This window comes from Xyrauchen texanus, chromosome 25, assembly GCF_025860055.1.
Source record: "Xyrauchen texanus isolate HMW12.3.18 chromosome 25, RBS_HiC_50CHRs, whole genome shotgun sequence".
Classification (NCBI taxonomy): domain Eukaryota; kingdom Metazoa; phylum Chordata; class Actinopteri; order Cypriniformes; family Catostomidae; genus Xyrauchen; species Xyrauchen texanus.
Window position 1 is genome coordinate 35,802,294 of NC_068300.1, and position 16,547 is coordinate 35,818,840.

Consider the following 16,547-nt stretch of genomic DNA (forward strand, 5'->3'; position numbering starts at 1 on the left):
TTGTAATCAGATGAGGTTTTTAAGGTGAATATTAGATGGATGTTTTAATGAGTAGGACCTACCTCCCTAACCTAAAAATGTAACCTAAGATGAGAGGTGAAAAAACAAACATTCTTACCCTTAACCTACACATAAACCTAACAGATTGTGTTTAAAAGCTACAGTAATTTGATATGAAAAATCACATTTACTGAAGCAACCGTCATATCGTATCACTTCTATGGCACTTTGGCTTCACTTTCGTTTCAAGCAAGCTTGGCTGGGCTCGAGGCTCAGTCGCTGAGTCCAAAGTCTAACACTCTATCAGGTCAGCTACCGCGCAAGTTAATCACTTTGGATCAAGTGTGTAGATGTAGGTGAGTTATGTAATACAAGCGTTGAAATATTTTGTTTTGAGTAAAAGTGGTTTGATCTAATTACATAACTGGGTTTGAGGAATAGAGTGATTAAATAAGTCTTTATAAAGTCCTAAGCAGCCATAGTAGCCATGATTTGTGTGAAAGTGAATATATCACAAAGTTGTTGTAGCACTTCTAGTTAAGTTCACCAGGAAACTGCAGCAAGACATAGAAAGTGCCACGTAAATCTCAGTTTGCAAAAACGTAGTTATAGTAACGTTCATTCTATGAGACTATGTTGAGTATTTTTGTTAGGGCTCCACAAGGTTGGAAAACATCATATTGCTCAATTCCGTCTCATTTTCCTCTGGGAGTTTGAGTTCCTTTCCTCAAGCTGTCAACGTTGATTTGCCCTAGAGGTCGTTTTTCAGAACACAATGCAACATTGAAAGCTGGAATAACCCAGGCTGTAATATAGTGACTGTTCTGTTATCAGGAAGGGAATGCCGAGGAATAAATGTGGGAGTTGTGTTGTTTCCTTTGGAGTATAGTAGAACAGTCCAGATCTTGTACAAGTCTGGTGGGAATACTCTAGTTATTGAGAGCTAAGGGAAGCAATAACCTAAAACACGTTTGGCATCCAGGGCTGCGGTGCTAAGATGTTCCTCCTCTGAGGCTAAGGAGATCCAGGACTGTGTCAGAACATATCAGGGCATCCATAGCTCTGTAAGCGACTCCAACAGGCATGCTGTAATCACGCAGGGTCACTTTTGGACGATCTACCACAGTCATCTCAGAGACTCTCAAATGTTTTGAACTTTAGATTTTTTTTATTTATTTAATTAATTCTTAATTTTTCAGGTACAAAACACATTAATAAAACATCTCACTGATGTAAATGTGTCAGATCGTTCCAAAATGGCTAATTTTCATCAGCTGACCCTTGGAAGGTTGATGTCAAAGGTCAAAAATTATGCAAAAATGCATTCTATACACACATTTAAACATTACAGTACTACAACAATCATGACAATCAGCAAGAAAAATCTTAAAAACATGAGAATCAAAACACAGTATATAGGATTCCAAAGGCAATATCACTATAACTAAGTTATAACACTATAACTAATTTATAACTAATTTACAACTATAGCATGTTGACAATTTTGGTTTAATAATAACCAGATTTTATTTCAATTTTTTTAAGAGAAAGCAGCATGTCTTGTTGGAACTTTCAAAGCAGCTGGAAGTACATTCCAGTCATGGGTTGCTCTAAAAGCAATAGCTAAATGACCGAAAGCACTCTTTCTTAGCGGTATTTCACAATCACACCTAAAGCGCCAATCCTTGTGACCTTCCCAGAAATTGTATTCAATAACTGTTTAAATATGGGTGGGGCAAGACCATTAAGAATTTTAAAAATAAGCTATACACCTACAAATGTAATTACATTTGATTGGACTTGTTTATTGAATAACGCTATTTAAATTGTCATTACACTTTGCGGTGTTATGGACATCACCATTTTGAATATTTATACTTGTCACTGTTACTCAAAACACTGACTCTCTGAACGTAGCCCTGGCATCTTCTCCCTCCTTAGACTGTCACCATCCCCTACAGTACCTCCTCATGTCATCTCCTTTGATCGCCGGTTTCCCTTTTCTTTTCCAGTTTTGTTCCTCTTGCATAACTCGCCGGCTCAGAGGTACATATTGTTCTTCGCCGGTTGCTTTTTATGAAGTCACTTGTGAGTCATTTTCTACATTGCTGATTGGTGTGCTGTACTATAGAAAGCCCTTTTGCTAGATGGCTTTGTGTCAGTATAATATGACAAAGCAGTTATGATACACTCGAATACAATAGCAAGTGTGATTTATGGCATCAAAAGGGCATGAGTCACCATTTCTGAGGCACTTGTACTGCTCATTATGAGAGACGCAGCTATTTTTGAGAGACTTCTTGAGAAATTAGTCGAAAAGAGGTGAAATGCTTAAGGCATAATTGCATAAATAGATTATTGTGACAAATTGTGGGCCATTCCTAAAAATAATAAAAAAAAAAAAGGAAGAATCTCATTTAAACATGTCTAGGTCACATTTCAACCCAGTATAAAAAAAGTTCAAAATTAATTACATTATTTTGCATAAAGAAAATTAGGCTTATTTTATTTTGGAAGCATTCAGATTTGTTTTGCATTAAAATATAAACATAATTTTTAATTTTTTTTATTTTGGCGGTAATGAGACTAAATTTATATTAGGGGAAGTATGACCCAGACTTTACAGTTGTGACATTCAACCAAAATCAGTTGAGCACATTCATAAAGGTTTTCGAGTTTTTCCTGGGCAATGTTCCATCTCTTTGTGAAGGATATCATTGTTATGATTTAGTATGTAACAACATACAGTGCATATATTTACTGTATTTCATCACTGTGTATGTACGTGCTGTGTATGAGAGAGTTTGTTGTATGGGTGAGGCAGTCCTTCCCATTGTGTCACTGACATCATGCAAATATTCTTAAAACAGCATGCAAAAGATATGGAAATCAGGCCATCTTTATATCCCAGTGGAATGTGCCGTGAGTGAAAAATTGGAACATGGCCTTGCTCCTTCACACGCTCTCTCTCTCACACTCTTCTCAAAATTTATTTGGTCCACCTGCCTTTGTCTACCATGGTAGACTAAAATAAAATCAATAATTTGTCTAAAATAAAATCAATATAGCCTAAAAACAGTTGAAAGTTTTGTAAGTCTATCAGGAATTTTACGATACCATTATTTAGTTAAATAATAATCATTATAATAATTTATACAGCACCTTAACGGAGTTCAAGAACACTTAACATCCTCAAATTTAGCACAATTAAAAGAAGAAGAAGAAGAAAAGCAAGTTTAAGATTCTTTATTTTACATAAGGAGGAATGTTCTGAATAGATGAATACTCTATGAAGCATTTAAACCTTTATGGAGCAGTTTAACTTTTTTCAGAATAAAGTCTTAATCAGTTAATTATCTTAATCACTGATGTGAATATAAATGTGGTCAACTTTAAGAGACGGCTAGACGAGTTCTGACGTGAAATCATCTCTTCAGGTCAGGAATTTAACATCACACTCAGGTTTAGGCTAAAAATAAATACATGAGAATCACATGTGAATCCTGTGATACATTAACAGACGTAATGATGTTGAATCTTATTTAGTATTACACTCATAAATTCATTTTCATTTTGGATAAGTTTATATAAAATGCCGCTTTATTCTAATCAGTCAAATTACTATTTTTATATTAATTTGGTGAATCCATTATTCATTTTGAAGTCATTATTTGCGTCTTTCCGAATGCAGTATTCGGCTTTGGGCACATCCATATACTGTGTATATATATATATAATATTATTATTATTCAGTTGTAAATCATGTTTATGTAATGGTAGTATTTGTTGTACTGTCTTTCATTTTAAGTTGATTTAAATAATAAAAAAAAAACAATAAAAAAAAATATATATATATATATATGATAGATGTTTTTTGTTTGTTCCCACTTTATATTAGGTGTCTTTTACTACCATATACCAACATTAAAACGCATAAAATTCAATGCATTTATTGCGAAACTACATGTTGTTCTGCTAAATTCCCATACATTTCACATTTGCTGCTACTGCGGTTGAGGTACGGGTAGGTTTAGGGTTAGTGGTTAGGGTTTAGGGTCAGGGTTGGGGTAGGTTTAGGGATAATGTTAAGAGTTATAATTAAATGCAGGTACTTTTAATAGACAGTTGTGTAGTTTAATGTTCAATGCAACAACATGTATGAATTGTATCAAATGCTTAAGTACATCGTAGTTAAAGACACCTAATATAATGTAGGTCCTTTTTTTACTGATATACAGTTATATTAAAGTATAAGTAAGTTTCATAATGCAAAATAAAGTTTCTTATTTTGATCTAACAAATTTTTAGGTGAAACTTGTTTTCATGAGATTCACTCATTTATGGTATTCTTATCTTATAACAGCTGTTAGTTTTGAGAGATGAATAACTTTCACTCTGCCTCTCCATATAGAATCATCGCTGTCATCTCCCACGGGCCCTGCCCCCATGGACCTGCGTGTAGGCGAGCGTCTGGTGCGTCCGGGTTCGGACACGGCCTTCCTGTCCCCTCTCCACCCCCCTTTGTTGCTCAGTCCCTTCAATCCGCAGCACTGTTCCCAGTACAGTCAGTCACAGCTGCAGCATATACAGGTACATGTGCTGTACACTTTTACAGTAGCTAGGTTTCCATCTACATATTATTTTGGGATTTCGTAAAAATAAATTAACATTATTATGATTGATTATGACTGACTTCTCCTCTTCCTGTAGCACCTTAACATGGAGCAGCGTTTACGAGACCAGGAGCAAGCCAAACAACAGCTACAGCAACTCAAACACAAGGACAAGAGCCAACAGAGTGAGTTTTGACCAAACAACAACCTTGAACAAAACCACTTTTCAGACACTGCTCAGCAAATAGACCAGTGACTCCCAACCAGGAGTAACATACACCAGTGGGTGCTGAAGACGATGCCAAAAAGTCCTCTCTTGCTTTGTTAAACCTATAAAAAAAAATGTTTTTGGTTTTGTGGTAATCAACATTATGCCACAAATGCTGTCATCATTTATACAGTATATATCAAGACTCCAATCAGAGGTAGATTTCTGCAACAGTGCTCTTTACAAATCTCACACTTTTCTACAACAATACAAAGCTCCAATTTTGTCCCAGTTAGTCACAGCCAATCAAACCAATATTAAACTATTGCAATGCAACTTATAACTAACGCAACTAAGACATTGTTGCTGTGTCGGGCTAGGGTGCGTTTCCCAAAGCATCGTTAGCAAACTGTGGTCGCAAGTACCATCATTACCAACATACGGTTTGGTGTTTCCCAAAACCATAGTTCCAAGGAACAAACAGATCACTAAGTTGAGTGGTTGGAACTATAGCTATAACTATAGTGTAGTTAGAAGCATATTTTCTTTCTAGTTCACCACGTGGACCTCATTTGACTTTTCAGAGGCTTACATATTCCATATATCTTTTATTCTATATATGCCTTTCATTCTGTCAACACTTTGACCATGTTTACATGCACTTAAAAAAAACGGCTTATTCTGGGGTTTTTCAGAAAGCGGCATTCTGAAACTTCATGCAAATGCAAATACAGCCTACCTTGCGGCATTTAAGGGATTAAAGGCTATTAACAGAAAATGCTTTAACACACACGGTTTCAGTCAGAGAACATGGCTTATGTGCCCATTATAACGCATACTGGTAAGTGAAGTTCTTATATGTTTTTGAATAGTGTGCATGTGCATATGTGCTGTTCGTCGGGGGAATCCCAGAGTCTGATGTAGAGGGAAATCCCACTATTACGGCGCATTGCATCTGTCGTATCACACATTGCATGAAGCTCTCGTGTCTTCAGCATCTTTCTCGCATTAAACATCTTTCAGGTGTACATGTAAAGGAGCTATTATAAAAGAAAATTATTATTATTTTATTTGGATTATGGTTGGTTCGTTTTTATTAGCACGATAGAAGTCTGATTGTTTGGCAACATATTTTTGATGCTTGTTTCATTTCATAAATGAGATTCCTTGAAAATGCAACACTCATCACTCAATTGTACTACTATGCATCTTTAGCAAAAAGAACAATTGTGATTACTCGATTCATGTTTGTCACATTCCTTCAGCTAAGAAGCAAATGGTACAGTAAGTTGAACTAGATTGTGTTTCCTCACCCGTGAAACAAAACAGTCCAAACAACTGCAAACACTTTAAATGGGCGCCAAACAGTTAGATAACCTCTTATGCAAATAACTGCACCCAAAAACAAAACACTGATGACGTTACAGTACATTCAGCTAATGCCCTCTTTAATTGTACACCATTCTTAAACAGAGCCACGGCTGCCTCAGGAAATAGCTCACAGACTAAAAACAAATATTTGTGGTTGAAAACAAATGGGCGGAGTCTCCATAGAAGTACATGGGTACCCTGTTGTTCTATAAAGGGGATTTACAGTAATTACACACAGAATAGAAAAGAACAGTGTGTTGTAGCTCTAGCAATTATTGGATTGATTGATTGATAGATAGATAGATTATGGACTTTTGCCATCTGTTTGTGTATAACATTACTATGTGTGTGCAGCAGAATGCTCTATTGTAATCAGGACGGTCTCCTGGTATGCCAGAGCTGTGTCATGCTGTAGCGTTTGGTCATGCCGCAGCCAAACATTAATACTACTGTTGTTGTTTTTTACTTATAGTATGAGGGCAGTAATTATGCTTTTGAAACACAGTACTCTGTAAGAGTCTGAGGCACATTTTATAGTAAATTATTGACTCTTATTTGTGTGAGGTATGTAAACATGTAAGTAAGCATGATATTATATAAAGATATACAGTATAAAATGTTACAGTGCCACAGTGTGATTCTCACAAAACCTTTCAAGATGACAAAAAAAAGAAAAAATCTAAAAATAAGAAATTATATTTTGCATATAGTTTATGCAATTAGGGCCATTTAAGATTTGTTATATTGTTACATTGTATGATACTTATGCACATTTTACCCCCTAATTCTCGTTACCACAATGCTAAAAATACACAAGATTTTTATATACATTATATACACAAGAACATAAAGATCCATCCATCCATCCATCCATCGTCAACCGCTTATCCTGTGTACAGGGTCGCGGGGGGCTGGAGCCTATCCCAGCTAACATTGGGCGAAAGGCGGGGGACACCCTGGACAGGTCACAGTCCATCGCAGAGAACATAAAGATGTATTATTTAAATTGTAAAGTATTTATATATTATACTGGTACTCTCTTGATACTGCCTTTTTGCTGATTTAAATTTTTAATATCATTGTACAACAGCATCTTTTTGACTGTAATATGTGGGGAAAAATGTTTTGTTGCTGTAATGAAAATTATCAATGAAACAATAGAAAAGGTAAAAGTAAAACATCTGGATGTGTAACGGTAATGATAATTGGGGGTTAAATGTGTTTGCTTATGTGTAAAACGAGTACTGAAAATAATTTCACTCTGCAAAAAAAACAAACATAATGGTCCTAAATAAAGGCTTTATTTTATTTTTAATATCATTTATTATTCATGTTATTATATATTTTTTTAATTCTAGGTTAAATATAACCATGACATTTTCTTGACAGGTTTCATGAGAATCATGGTAAATGGTTTGCACTTATATAGCACTTTTTTTTACCTTAGTGGTTTTCAAAGCGCTTTAAACTGGTCAATCACTCACTCACACTCACACACCAATGATGGCAGAGATGCCATGCAAGGTGCTAGTCTGCCATTGGGAGCAACATGGTTCAGTGTCTTGCCCAAGGACACTTCGGTATGTGGAGTCATGTGGGCCTGGAATTCGAACCGCCAACAAAACATTTCCAAAGACCTCCTAGTGCCCCTTTGCGTACCCTGGTTTGCTCGAGTCTGTTCTCATAAAAAAAGGCTAATCAGATGCATTATTTTGCCCTGCGAAAGAAAATGCAGTAACTACACATTTGTGTAATTGTGATCAGTGACAGACAGGTTTGTTTCATTTATGCTAAAATTCAGAGAAAATCTAGTGAGACTAATTTATAATCCATATTTGTCTGGACAGTCAAACTTTTAAAAAATTTCTCAGTTTCATCGGTGGCGTAGATACTGTGTTTTGGGTTTGTAGGGCAGTATTATGATCAGTTAATCTCTTAAAAACAAGTTTCTGCATCTACTGGCATTAATTTAGAATATAAGTGTGTAGAAACTACACAACTGTCTATCACATGATGATAAAATGTAGTAACTGGAGACTTTCATCACTGCTGAGGCTAAATTAATTTGGTTAGAAAGTAATAAAATAAAAAAGATTAAATGATTTTTTTTGTGCAAACAACCGTGTCAATATTGACCAAATCAATCAGAGTCACTGTGACACATAATGGCCGTACTGGAAGGGGAGGGCGGCACTAAATCAACATACAAATTTCCTTCACCTGACCTCACTGCAACCTCACAATAGAGCTGAACCACACTCACAAAACAGGCCCTGCATAGACACATCGTTGACATGCTTTCTGGGGAAGAAAACTAGCAGTCCAAAGCTGCTTTTGGTCAAACATTGCAGACTAGGAATGTCAGTTTAGCCTTGGCTTGTCACTGGAACAAAAAAAACCTGAAAAATTGATCTTGTCGAGGGCCGCTCCTCTAAAAGTTTTGCCGTGTGATAAATGATTAAAATGAAATAAATTATTAACATAAAAACGAGCTTAAAAAAAACTCACATTGCAACATTGGATCAGCCAATTAAGTGTTTTGGTATTATTTCATTGGTTCATCGTATTAATTGACAGATGCAGTGTATTGATCGAGGACCAAACCCTTTAAAAGAGTTAACATGTAGTCTATTTTTTTATTAAATACAAGGAAAATAAATTATTTCATGTTTGAAATAAATAAAAACCTGTTTTTTACAATAGTAAAAATGGCCTGTTTTAAATTCTAAACATTTAGCACTCAAAAAATATATATTTGCATTGCAGCATTGTTTTAATAAACCAAGAAGTTTGGTATGATTTCATTGGCTGGTTGTATTGGTTGACAGGTGCTGTGGCCAGTGCTGTGGTGAAGAAGAAGTTAGCTGAGGTGATTCTAAATAAACAGAAGGCTGTGCTGGAAAGGACCAACTCCAACCCTCTCAGCAGCCCATCAGTTGCCTACCGGTCAGAAACAACTCTCATTACAACCCACAAAAGGATTGATATTTCACATGCATGGATTCACATGCGATGAGGGCGTTATTTTCGGTAATAAAGATCACCTTTGTGTTTTCACAGGGAGTTGGTTCCAGATCCCAGTGCTTCTCTACAGCCACTCCTGTCATCTGCAAAACCAAATCTCAGTGAAGGACCCGACGAGCCCCCACTGAGACGAGCAAGTATGTTACCATCCAACACACATACAGTGGAGTCCATGTATTTGGACACTTAAATCACGGTTACTCTAAAAATTTATGAATATCTGAGGCAGTGCCGCATCGTTTGGCAGGTGTGCTGTATGGACTCGTTTCAGCGCCACAGTTCACACTCACTCCCAGTGCCTCTCTCTGCCTTGAGGCATCATGCTGTTAACAAGGCCTTCTCATTTACCTCTGAAAGCAGAGAACACACCCTTCCCACCCCCTGGCTAAAAGACTACTGCTCATTATGTCATATTATTACACGGCTTTCTGGAAGACTTGGTTCTGATTGGTCAATCGCGGCATTCAGCTGTGAACATTTCTGAATAATGACTGCTGTCATCGGCAACACTGTACTATAACCAGCCATCTGGGAAATGTATGCAAATAATCATGATGTACCATGATTATTTGCAATTAATCACAGAAAAACTGTGCGATTAATTGTTTAAAATTGCTTAATCAACAGCCCTAACATATATACAAAATGTGATCTCGTTGATCAGATTCTGTCAGCTCGAACCAGTCTGTTCATTCTCTGTTGACCTTTCTCATCAACAAGGCATTTCCGTCCACAGATGGAAACACCTTGTTGATTAGAGAGGTCAACAGAGAATGAACAGACTGGTTCAAGCTGACAGAAAGTTTACAGTAACTCAGATAACCGCTCTGTGCAATTGTGATGAGAAGAATATCATCTCAGAATGATATTCTGAGATGTGGGTTGGCACTCTATTGGTGGCACGAGAGGAACTTACACAATATTAGTCAGGTGATTTTAATGTTGTAGCTGATCAGTGTGTATACTGTATATGTATGTATATATATATATATATATATATATATATATATATATATATATATATATATATATGTATTAGATATACAGCTTTAAATGTGGAAAAATTAAGAGACCACTGCAAAATGATCAGTTCCTCTGGATTTAATATTTATGGGTATGTGTTTGAGTTGTTTTATTCTATAAAGTACTGACAACATTTCATTCGCAGAAAATGACAACTGGTCAAAATAACAAAAAAGATGCAGTGTTTTCTGACCTTGAATACTGCAAAGAAAACAAGTTCATATTCATTTTTAAACAACACAATACTAATGTTTAAACTTATTGAAAATCAATATTTGGTGGAATAACCCTGATTTTCAATCACAGCTTTCATGTGTCTTGGCATGCTCTCTACCAGTCTTTCATATTGCTGTTGGGTGACTTTATGCCACTCCTGGCACAAAAATTCAAGCAGATTGGCTTTGTTTGATGGCTTGTGGCCATCCATCTTCATCTTGATCACTTTCTAGAGGTTTTCAATGGGATTCAGGTTTGGAGATTGGGCTGGCCATGAGAGGGTCTTGATCAGGTGGTCCTCCATCCACACCTTGATTGACCTGGCTGTGTGGCATGGAGCATTGTCCTGCTGGAAAAACCAATCCTCAGAGTTGGGGAACGTTGTCAGAGCATAAAGTTTTCTTCCAGGATAATCTTGTATGTGACTTTATTTGTGCGTTCTTCACAAAGAAGGATCTGCTCTATTTCAGCCTTGCTGAAGCACCCCCAGATCATCACTGATCCTCCAACAAATATCACAGAAGGGTGCGAGACACAGTGGCTTGTAGGCCTCTCCAGGTCTCCGTCTAACCATTAGAGGACCAAGTGGAGGACCTCTTTCACATAATTTAAAACTGCGATGAGTGACAGGATATTTTACATATTTATAATTTTAGATTCTATAGTATATAGATAGCCCTGCCACAATCAAATCTCGCTCTAGTATTTTCACTTTCAATGTTGACAGTTGAATTTGGAATGCTCTTTAAAGCCATTAAAACCTTAAATCACTCTCTAATCTGTTTTGACATTTATGACTTAAGGATTTGGGCTGGAAAAAGAGAAAGAGCAGGACATTTTGCAGAGGAAAGAATTCATTTTCAAGTAGTCCTTGACAAGAGTTTCCAAATACTTGACCTGTCCACCTCAGATCAGTTTAGTGCAGCCTAACAAAACCACTTTGAACTTGCTATTCAAATAAGGAAACATTTAACATGTTAAGCTCAAGATGCGTGTTGATAGAATAATACTGCAGTTACAGCTCATACAATGACAGCAATATTAACCAGGAAGTAGAGAAATAAATGAATGAGCATAAACAGAAATAACTTTTAATGAATAGTTAGAATTGTGTGATTGCACATAGAGGAACTAGATGCCACATTTACATCTCAATAGTTCAGGTCAATAGGGATGTGCAAAACTACATCTACAGTAAACTGGATATGCACTAAAAGGGTTTTCTGAACAAGTAGTGGGTTGTTAGCCATCTCATTACAAGTCGTAAAAATAGTTTGAGATGGTGAATATGTACAACTTTAAGTCCCATAGTGAAAAGATTCATGAACCAGCAAACAATGTTATTGTGATTTTGAAAGTTTAACCCCTTACCCAAACCTTAACCTAACCATAAGGTCTAACCCCTTTACCCAAACCCTAAACCTAATTGACGATTTTAATGAGGAAAATAACTTTTGTGTAGCACAGAAGAAAGAAATCATCAGGATTTGGAACAAGATGACGAAAGCGGATTATAGGTTATTGACATGCTTCAGTCATTTCTCATTTGTATTGCATAAATAAATATGGGACGAGTTACCAGATTTGTTGGTTACTAAAGTTGGATGCCTGTATTGTATCAATTTGAAATTCTGGGAATAAAAGTCATACGATACAATTTTGTCATCTTTTACAAAGTTGCCATGAGACTTTGTTGGTCCTTCTCTGAGAAGTGTTTATAAATTCATCCCATTTTGAAGCATCACATGGAAACTTCTAAGAAAAAATGTGCATAAACACACTGGTTGAGTTTACGACTGTTTATGTGTTCGTATGACTTTTCTTTCTTTTTTCCTTTTTTTTTTAACTGTTATTTGTGTTGTTCTCTTTCTGCAGCTGGAGTGGTCTATTTAAAAATGTCTGATGTTGACATGGAGAAAGTCATTACAATCCATAGGTTGTCTGTGAAGGCATGCTGGTTGTTTGATATGTTTACTAAACGGAACAGAGATCTGAGATGTCAGAGTACATGTTTATCTATAGATGAGGTTGTGTTTGTGTGCTGTCTTGAACTGCTACTTTTGAACATTTGACTATATGTCAACAGGTCGTCCCTCAAAGTAGAAAAAAAAGGTTTATTGTAAAAACAGACATTAATTGAACCTTTGAAAGTGTTGTAAAAAGCTTGTTGGAGAAGATATTTGAACCTTGACCCCAACCAACACAAGAGAATGGTGCACCATTGGCAATATTTGCTTCTGTTATTGTACTTTTTAGTTTATGGTATTGTTTTTTTTCTCATGTATCCAGCATCAGAGCCCAACCTGAAGGTGAAACATAGATTAAAGAAGCACCTGAACACTCGTAAGAGCCCTCTGACCCGCAAAGAGAGCGCCCCGGCCACTGTCAAGCACCGCATATCTGATACGCTGGGTAACCACTATGTACTCACTTAGAACTGTGCTTATATATATATATTCATTTTGCATGACCACAGAATGAATCGCTAAATGGGTTTAATACATACTCACCTAAAGGATTATTAGGAACACCTGTTCAATTTCTCATTAATGCAATTATCTGATCAACCAATCACATGGCAGTTGCTTCAATGCATTTAGGGGTGTGGTCCTGGTCAAGACAATCTCCTGAACTCCAAACTGAATGTCAGAATGGGAAAGAAAGGTGATTTAAGCAATTTTAAGTGTGGCATGGTTGTTGGTGCCAGACGGGCCGGTCTGAGTATTTCACAATCTGCTCAGTTACTGGGATTTTCACACACAACCATTTCTAGGGTTTACAAAGAATGGTGTGAAAAGGGAAAAACATCCAGTATGCGGCAGTCCTGTGGGCGAAAATGCCTTGTTGATGCTAGAGGTCAGAGGAGAATGGGCCGACTGATTCAAGCTGATAGAAGAGCAACTTTGCCTGAAATAACCACTCGTTACAACCGAGGTATGCAGCAAAGCATTTGTGAAGCCACAACACGCACAACCTTGAGGCGGATGGGCTACAACAGCAGAAGACCCCACCGGGTACCACTCATCTCCACTACAAATAGGAAAAAGAGGCTACAGTTTGCAAGAGCTCACCAAAATTGGACAGTTGAAGACTGGAAAAATGTTGCCTGGTCTGATGAGTCTCGATTTCTGTTGAGACATTCAGATGGTAGAGTCAGAATTTGGCGTAAACAGAATGAGAACATGGATCCATCATGCCTTGTTACCACTGTGCAGGCTGGTGGTGGTGGTGTAATGGTGTGGGGGATGTTTTTTTGGCACACTTTAGGCCCCTTAGTGCCAATTGGGCATCGTTTAAATGCCACGGCCTACCTGAGCATTGTTTCTGACCATGTCCATCCCTGTATGGCCACCATGTACCCATCCTCTGATGGCTACTTCCAGCAGGATAATGCACCATGTCACAAAGCTCGAATCATTTCAAATTGGTTTCTTGAACATGACAATGAGTTCACTGTACTAAAATGGCCCCCACAGTCACCAGATCTCAACCCAATAGAGCATCTTTGGGATGTGGTGGAACGGGAGCTTCGTGCCCTGGATGTGCATCCCACAAATCTCCATCAACTGCAAGATGCTATCCTATCAATATGGGCCAACATTTCTAAAGAATGCTTTCAGCACCTTGTTGAATCAATGCCACGTAGAATTAAGGCAGTTCTGAAGGCGAAAGGGGGTCAAACACAGTGTTAGTATGGTGTTCCTAATAATCCTTTAGGTGAGTGTATATTGATGTGCCACCCAGATTTAAAATGGTATTTCCTGATAAATTCTCTCTCTTCTCCTTAGATTCGTCCCCCAGCAGCAGTAGTACACCAGTATCTGGCTGTAGCTCTCCAAACGACAGTCTGCCCAATGAGAATGGAGTGCTGCCCCCTACTGTCAGTCTGTCTCATGAGGTAACCAATGAGTTCTAATGTACCTGGAGAAAAGTATCAGTTAGCATCGCCATTCATCTCAATGACAACTGCTTAGCTGGTGCATACAGACCTGGATTTTTGGGAACTGTTTTTTTTTTTTTTTTTTGCCAATCCCCTGAGCTGTAAATACCATGTGACTTATTTCCACTTTTTTCATTCATCTTGTTTGGGAAATATTTTTCCCATTCATTTTTTCATTGGGATTTCGTCAAATCCTTTAAAAACGAGTTAAAAGACTTAAACCAAACAAACCAGCTCTGAATTGTAAAACAACATTACAAACTTTGATTTAAAGCAAAAAAAATTACAAAGGTACAAGGCTGTGTTCTTCCCATCTTTCATGGGAATGAACAACAATTCCATGAAACATTACAAATTAATTGAATAAACAATTATGGAAAATAAAAAATTTGATTTAAAGTTATTGTTTATAAAAATATATATTTTAAGTTTAGTGCAAAATATTCAGCTATATACAAATAAAAGTAGTTTGAGAGTGTAAGGAGACCGACTCGATTGAGTCATTCACAATGCGTGATGGAAGTGGTCGGTCCCTGCAGAGCTCTTTTGGCGCACTTTGTTTTCCAGTATTGTCCTGATTGGTGGATCTCTCTCAGCAGGATCATGGGTAATGTAGTTATTCACCATAATTTCTGCTATTAAATGCAACTTTTTAAAAAGTTGAAATGATGCAGACTGATGGATTCAGCAGGAGCATATACCATCAATTAACAATCATGTATAAGTTATCATTAAAAAATGAATTCATCCTTGGAAACATTAATGAGGTTTTACTTGTAGCACTTTATTAAAACTCCTTGAAGGAGACAGGGAACAACATAAGTCTGTTTCACACTGTTAAGAGCCCTTCAAAAAAATATTTTTTTTAAAACTGTAAACGGCCATAGGTGAAACGTATACTATGTTATATTGGAAATTTTGAGATTTATATGTTGCTTGCAAAAAAACATATATACTTATTTTTGTCTGAATACATGGCTGCTTTTGAATGTCCGTTAATAGAGAAAGATTATTTTGCCCCCATAATGGTGTTCTGTAGTGGCCCACAGGCATTGCTAGACCCTATGTAAGAGGGCTTCAGCAATCAATTCAACAAAGTGAATACATTAAATGTGTCATTGGGGGGTGAGCTGCCCCAGCATCTACCTGCTTAAGCTAACTAGCCAAACCTTAAACCTCCTGGAGGTAACAGTCCTCACACACCCAAAATCCACTATGCAAAGTTTCCAAGGTATCGTTTGGCTTCTGTACAGGTACATGTTAAATCAGTTCAATGCCATTACGAAAGACAACAATTAGGAACATTTACCAATTACGTAATGATGTAGTCAAGTCAATGCAGTTTTAGGAGGAGTTCAGGCTTTTTGTTAAACTGAAGTTAGCTACTCCCTTTTAAAAAATAAGTTTTTGTTGTGTCAAAAACAAGTTTCCAGCACACACACACACACACACACACACACACAAACACACACACACACACACACAAACACACAGAGGCATGACTGGATGGTTCTTTAATATTCCTCCAGTGGGGGTTGTATGTTCGGAGCAAGTGTTTGTTGAGAAACCGGAGCTCGACAGGGCTTGTTTCAGGAGGTTGTTGCTCCATGCCGCCCTTTGGCATAATGACATGTTTTAAACAAAGACACTGGAGAAAGACAGCTGCAGGCAGCTGCCGGGACACCCAATCTCTCCTTTCCATCACAAACCTCCTCATTGCGTTATTACTCAGCGCTCCTCCATTTTTGCTCTTGCATAAATGCGCAGTGCTCAGATTGGTCACACATAAGAATCTAGTCCGTTCTCACGCAATGCTTGACACCATGACTATGCTGAAAGTGACCAATAATGCAACACACTGCAGTGACTTTATGTTGTCTATGGTGTCAATCGGACCAATCAGCCAATCGGCTTTGAGCTTGCTAGACTTTAGCAAGAGTAAAGTGTAAATAAAATCTGTTGAAATTAAAATCCTGCTTTATTTTCAACAACAACAAAAAAACTAAAGAAAACATTACTTTCTATTGGTATAAAAATGGTACAATTGCTGTAACTGTATATGGTCTATGGTTAGGAACCATAGATGATTTAATTAGAAGGCCACAGGCCAGAAAACACATGAGCTGGCCTTTAAGTAACGGTCAGAAGTTAT

General features: G+C 37.2%; 1 protein-coding gene across 3 annotated transcripts in view; it reads left to right on the forward strand.

Annotated features, from left to right (window-relative positions):
• Positions 1–16,547, forward strand: part of LOC127619081 (histone deacetylase 7-like) — a 97,599-nt gene that overhangs the window by 55,365 nt on the left and 25,687 nt on the right. For all 3 annotated transcript variants that reach the window (XM_052091824.1, XM_052091822.1, XM_052091823.1), the window contains 6 exons: positions 4,412–4,590; positions 4,711–4,798; positions 9,021–9,138; positions 9,253–9,353; positions 12,745–12,867; positions 14,244–14,353. In XM_052091824.1, the coding sequence (XP_051947784.1) occupies positions 4,447–4,590; positions 4,711–4,798; positions 9,021–9,138; positions 9,253–9,353; positions 12,745–12,867; positions 14,244–14,353 (684 nt within the window). In that variant the 5' untranslated portion in view covers positions 4,412–4,446. The remainder of the gene's footprint in view (positions 1–4,411; positions 4,591–4,710; positions 4,799–9,020; positions 9,139–9,252; positions 9,354–12,744; positions 12,868–14,243; positions 14,354–16,547) is intronic.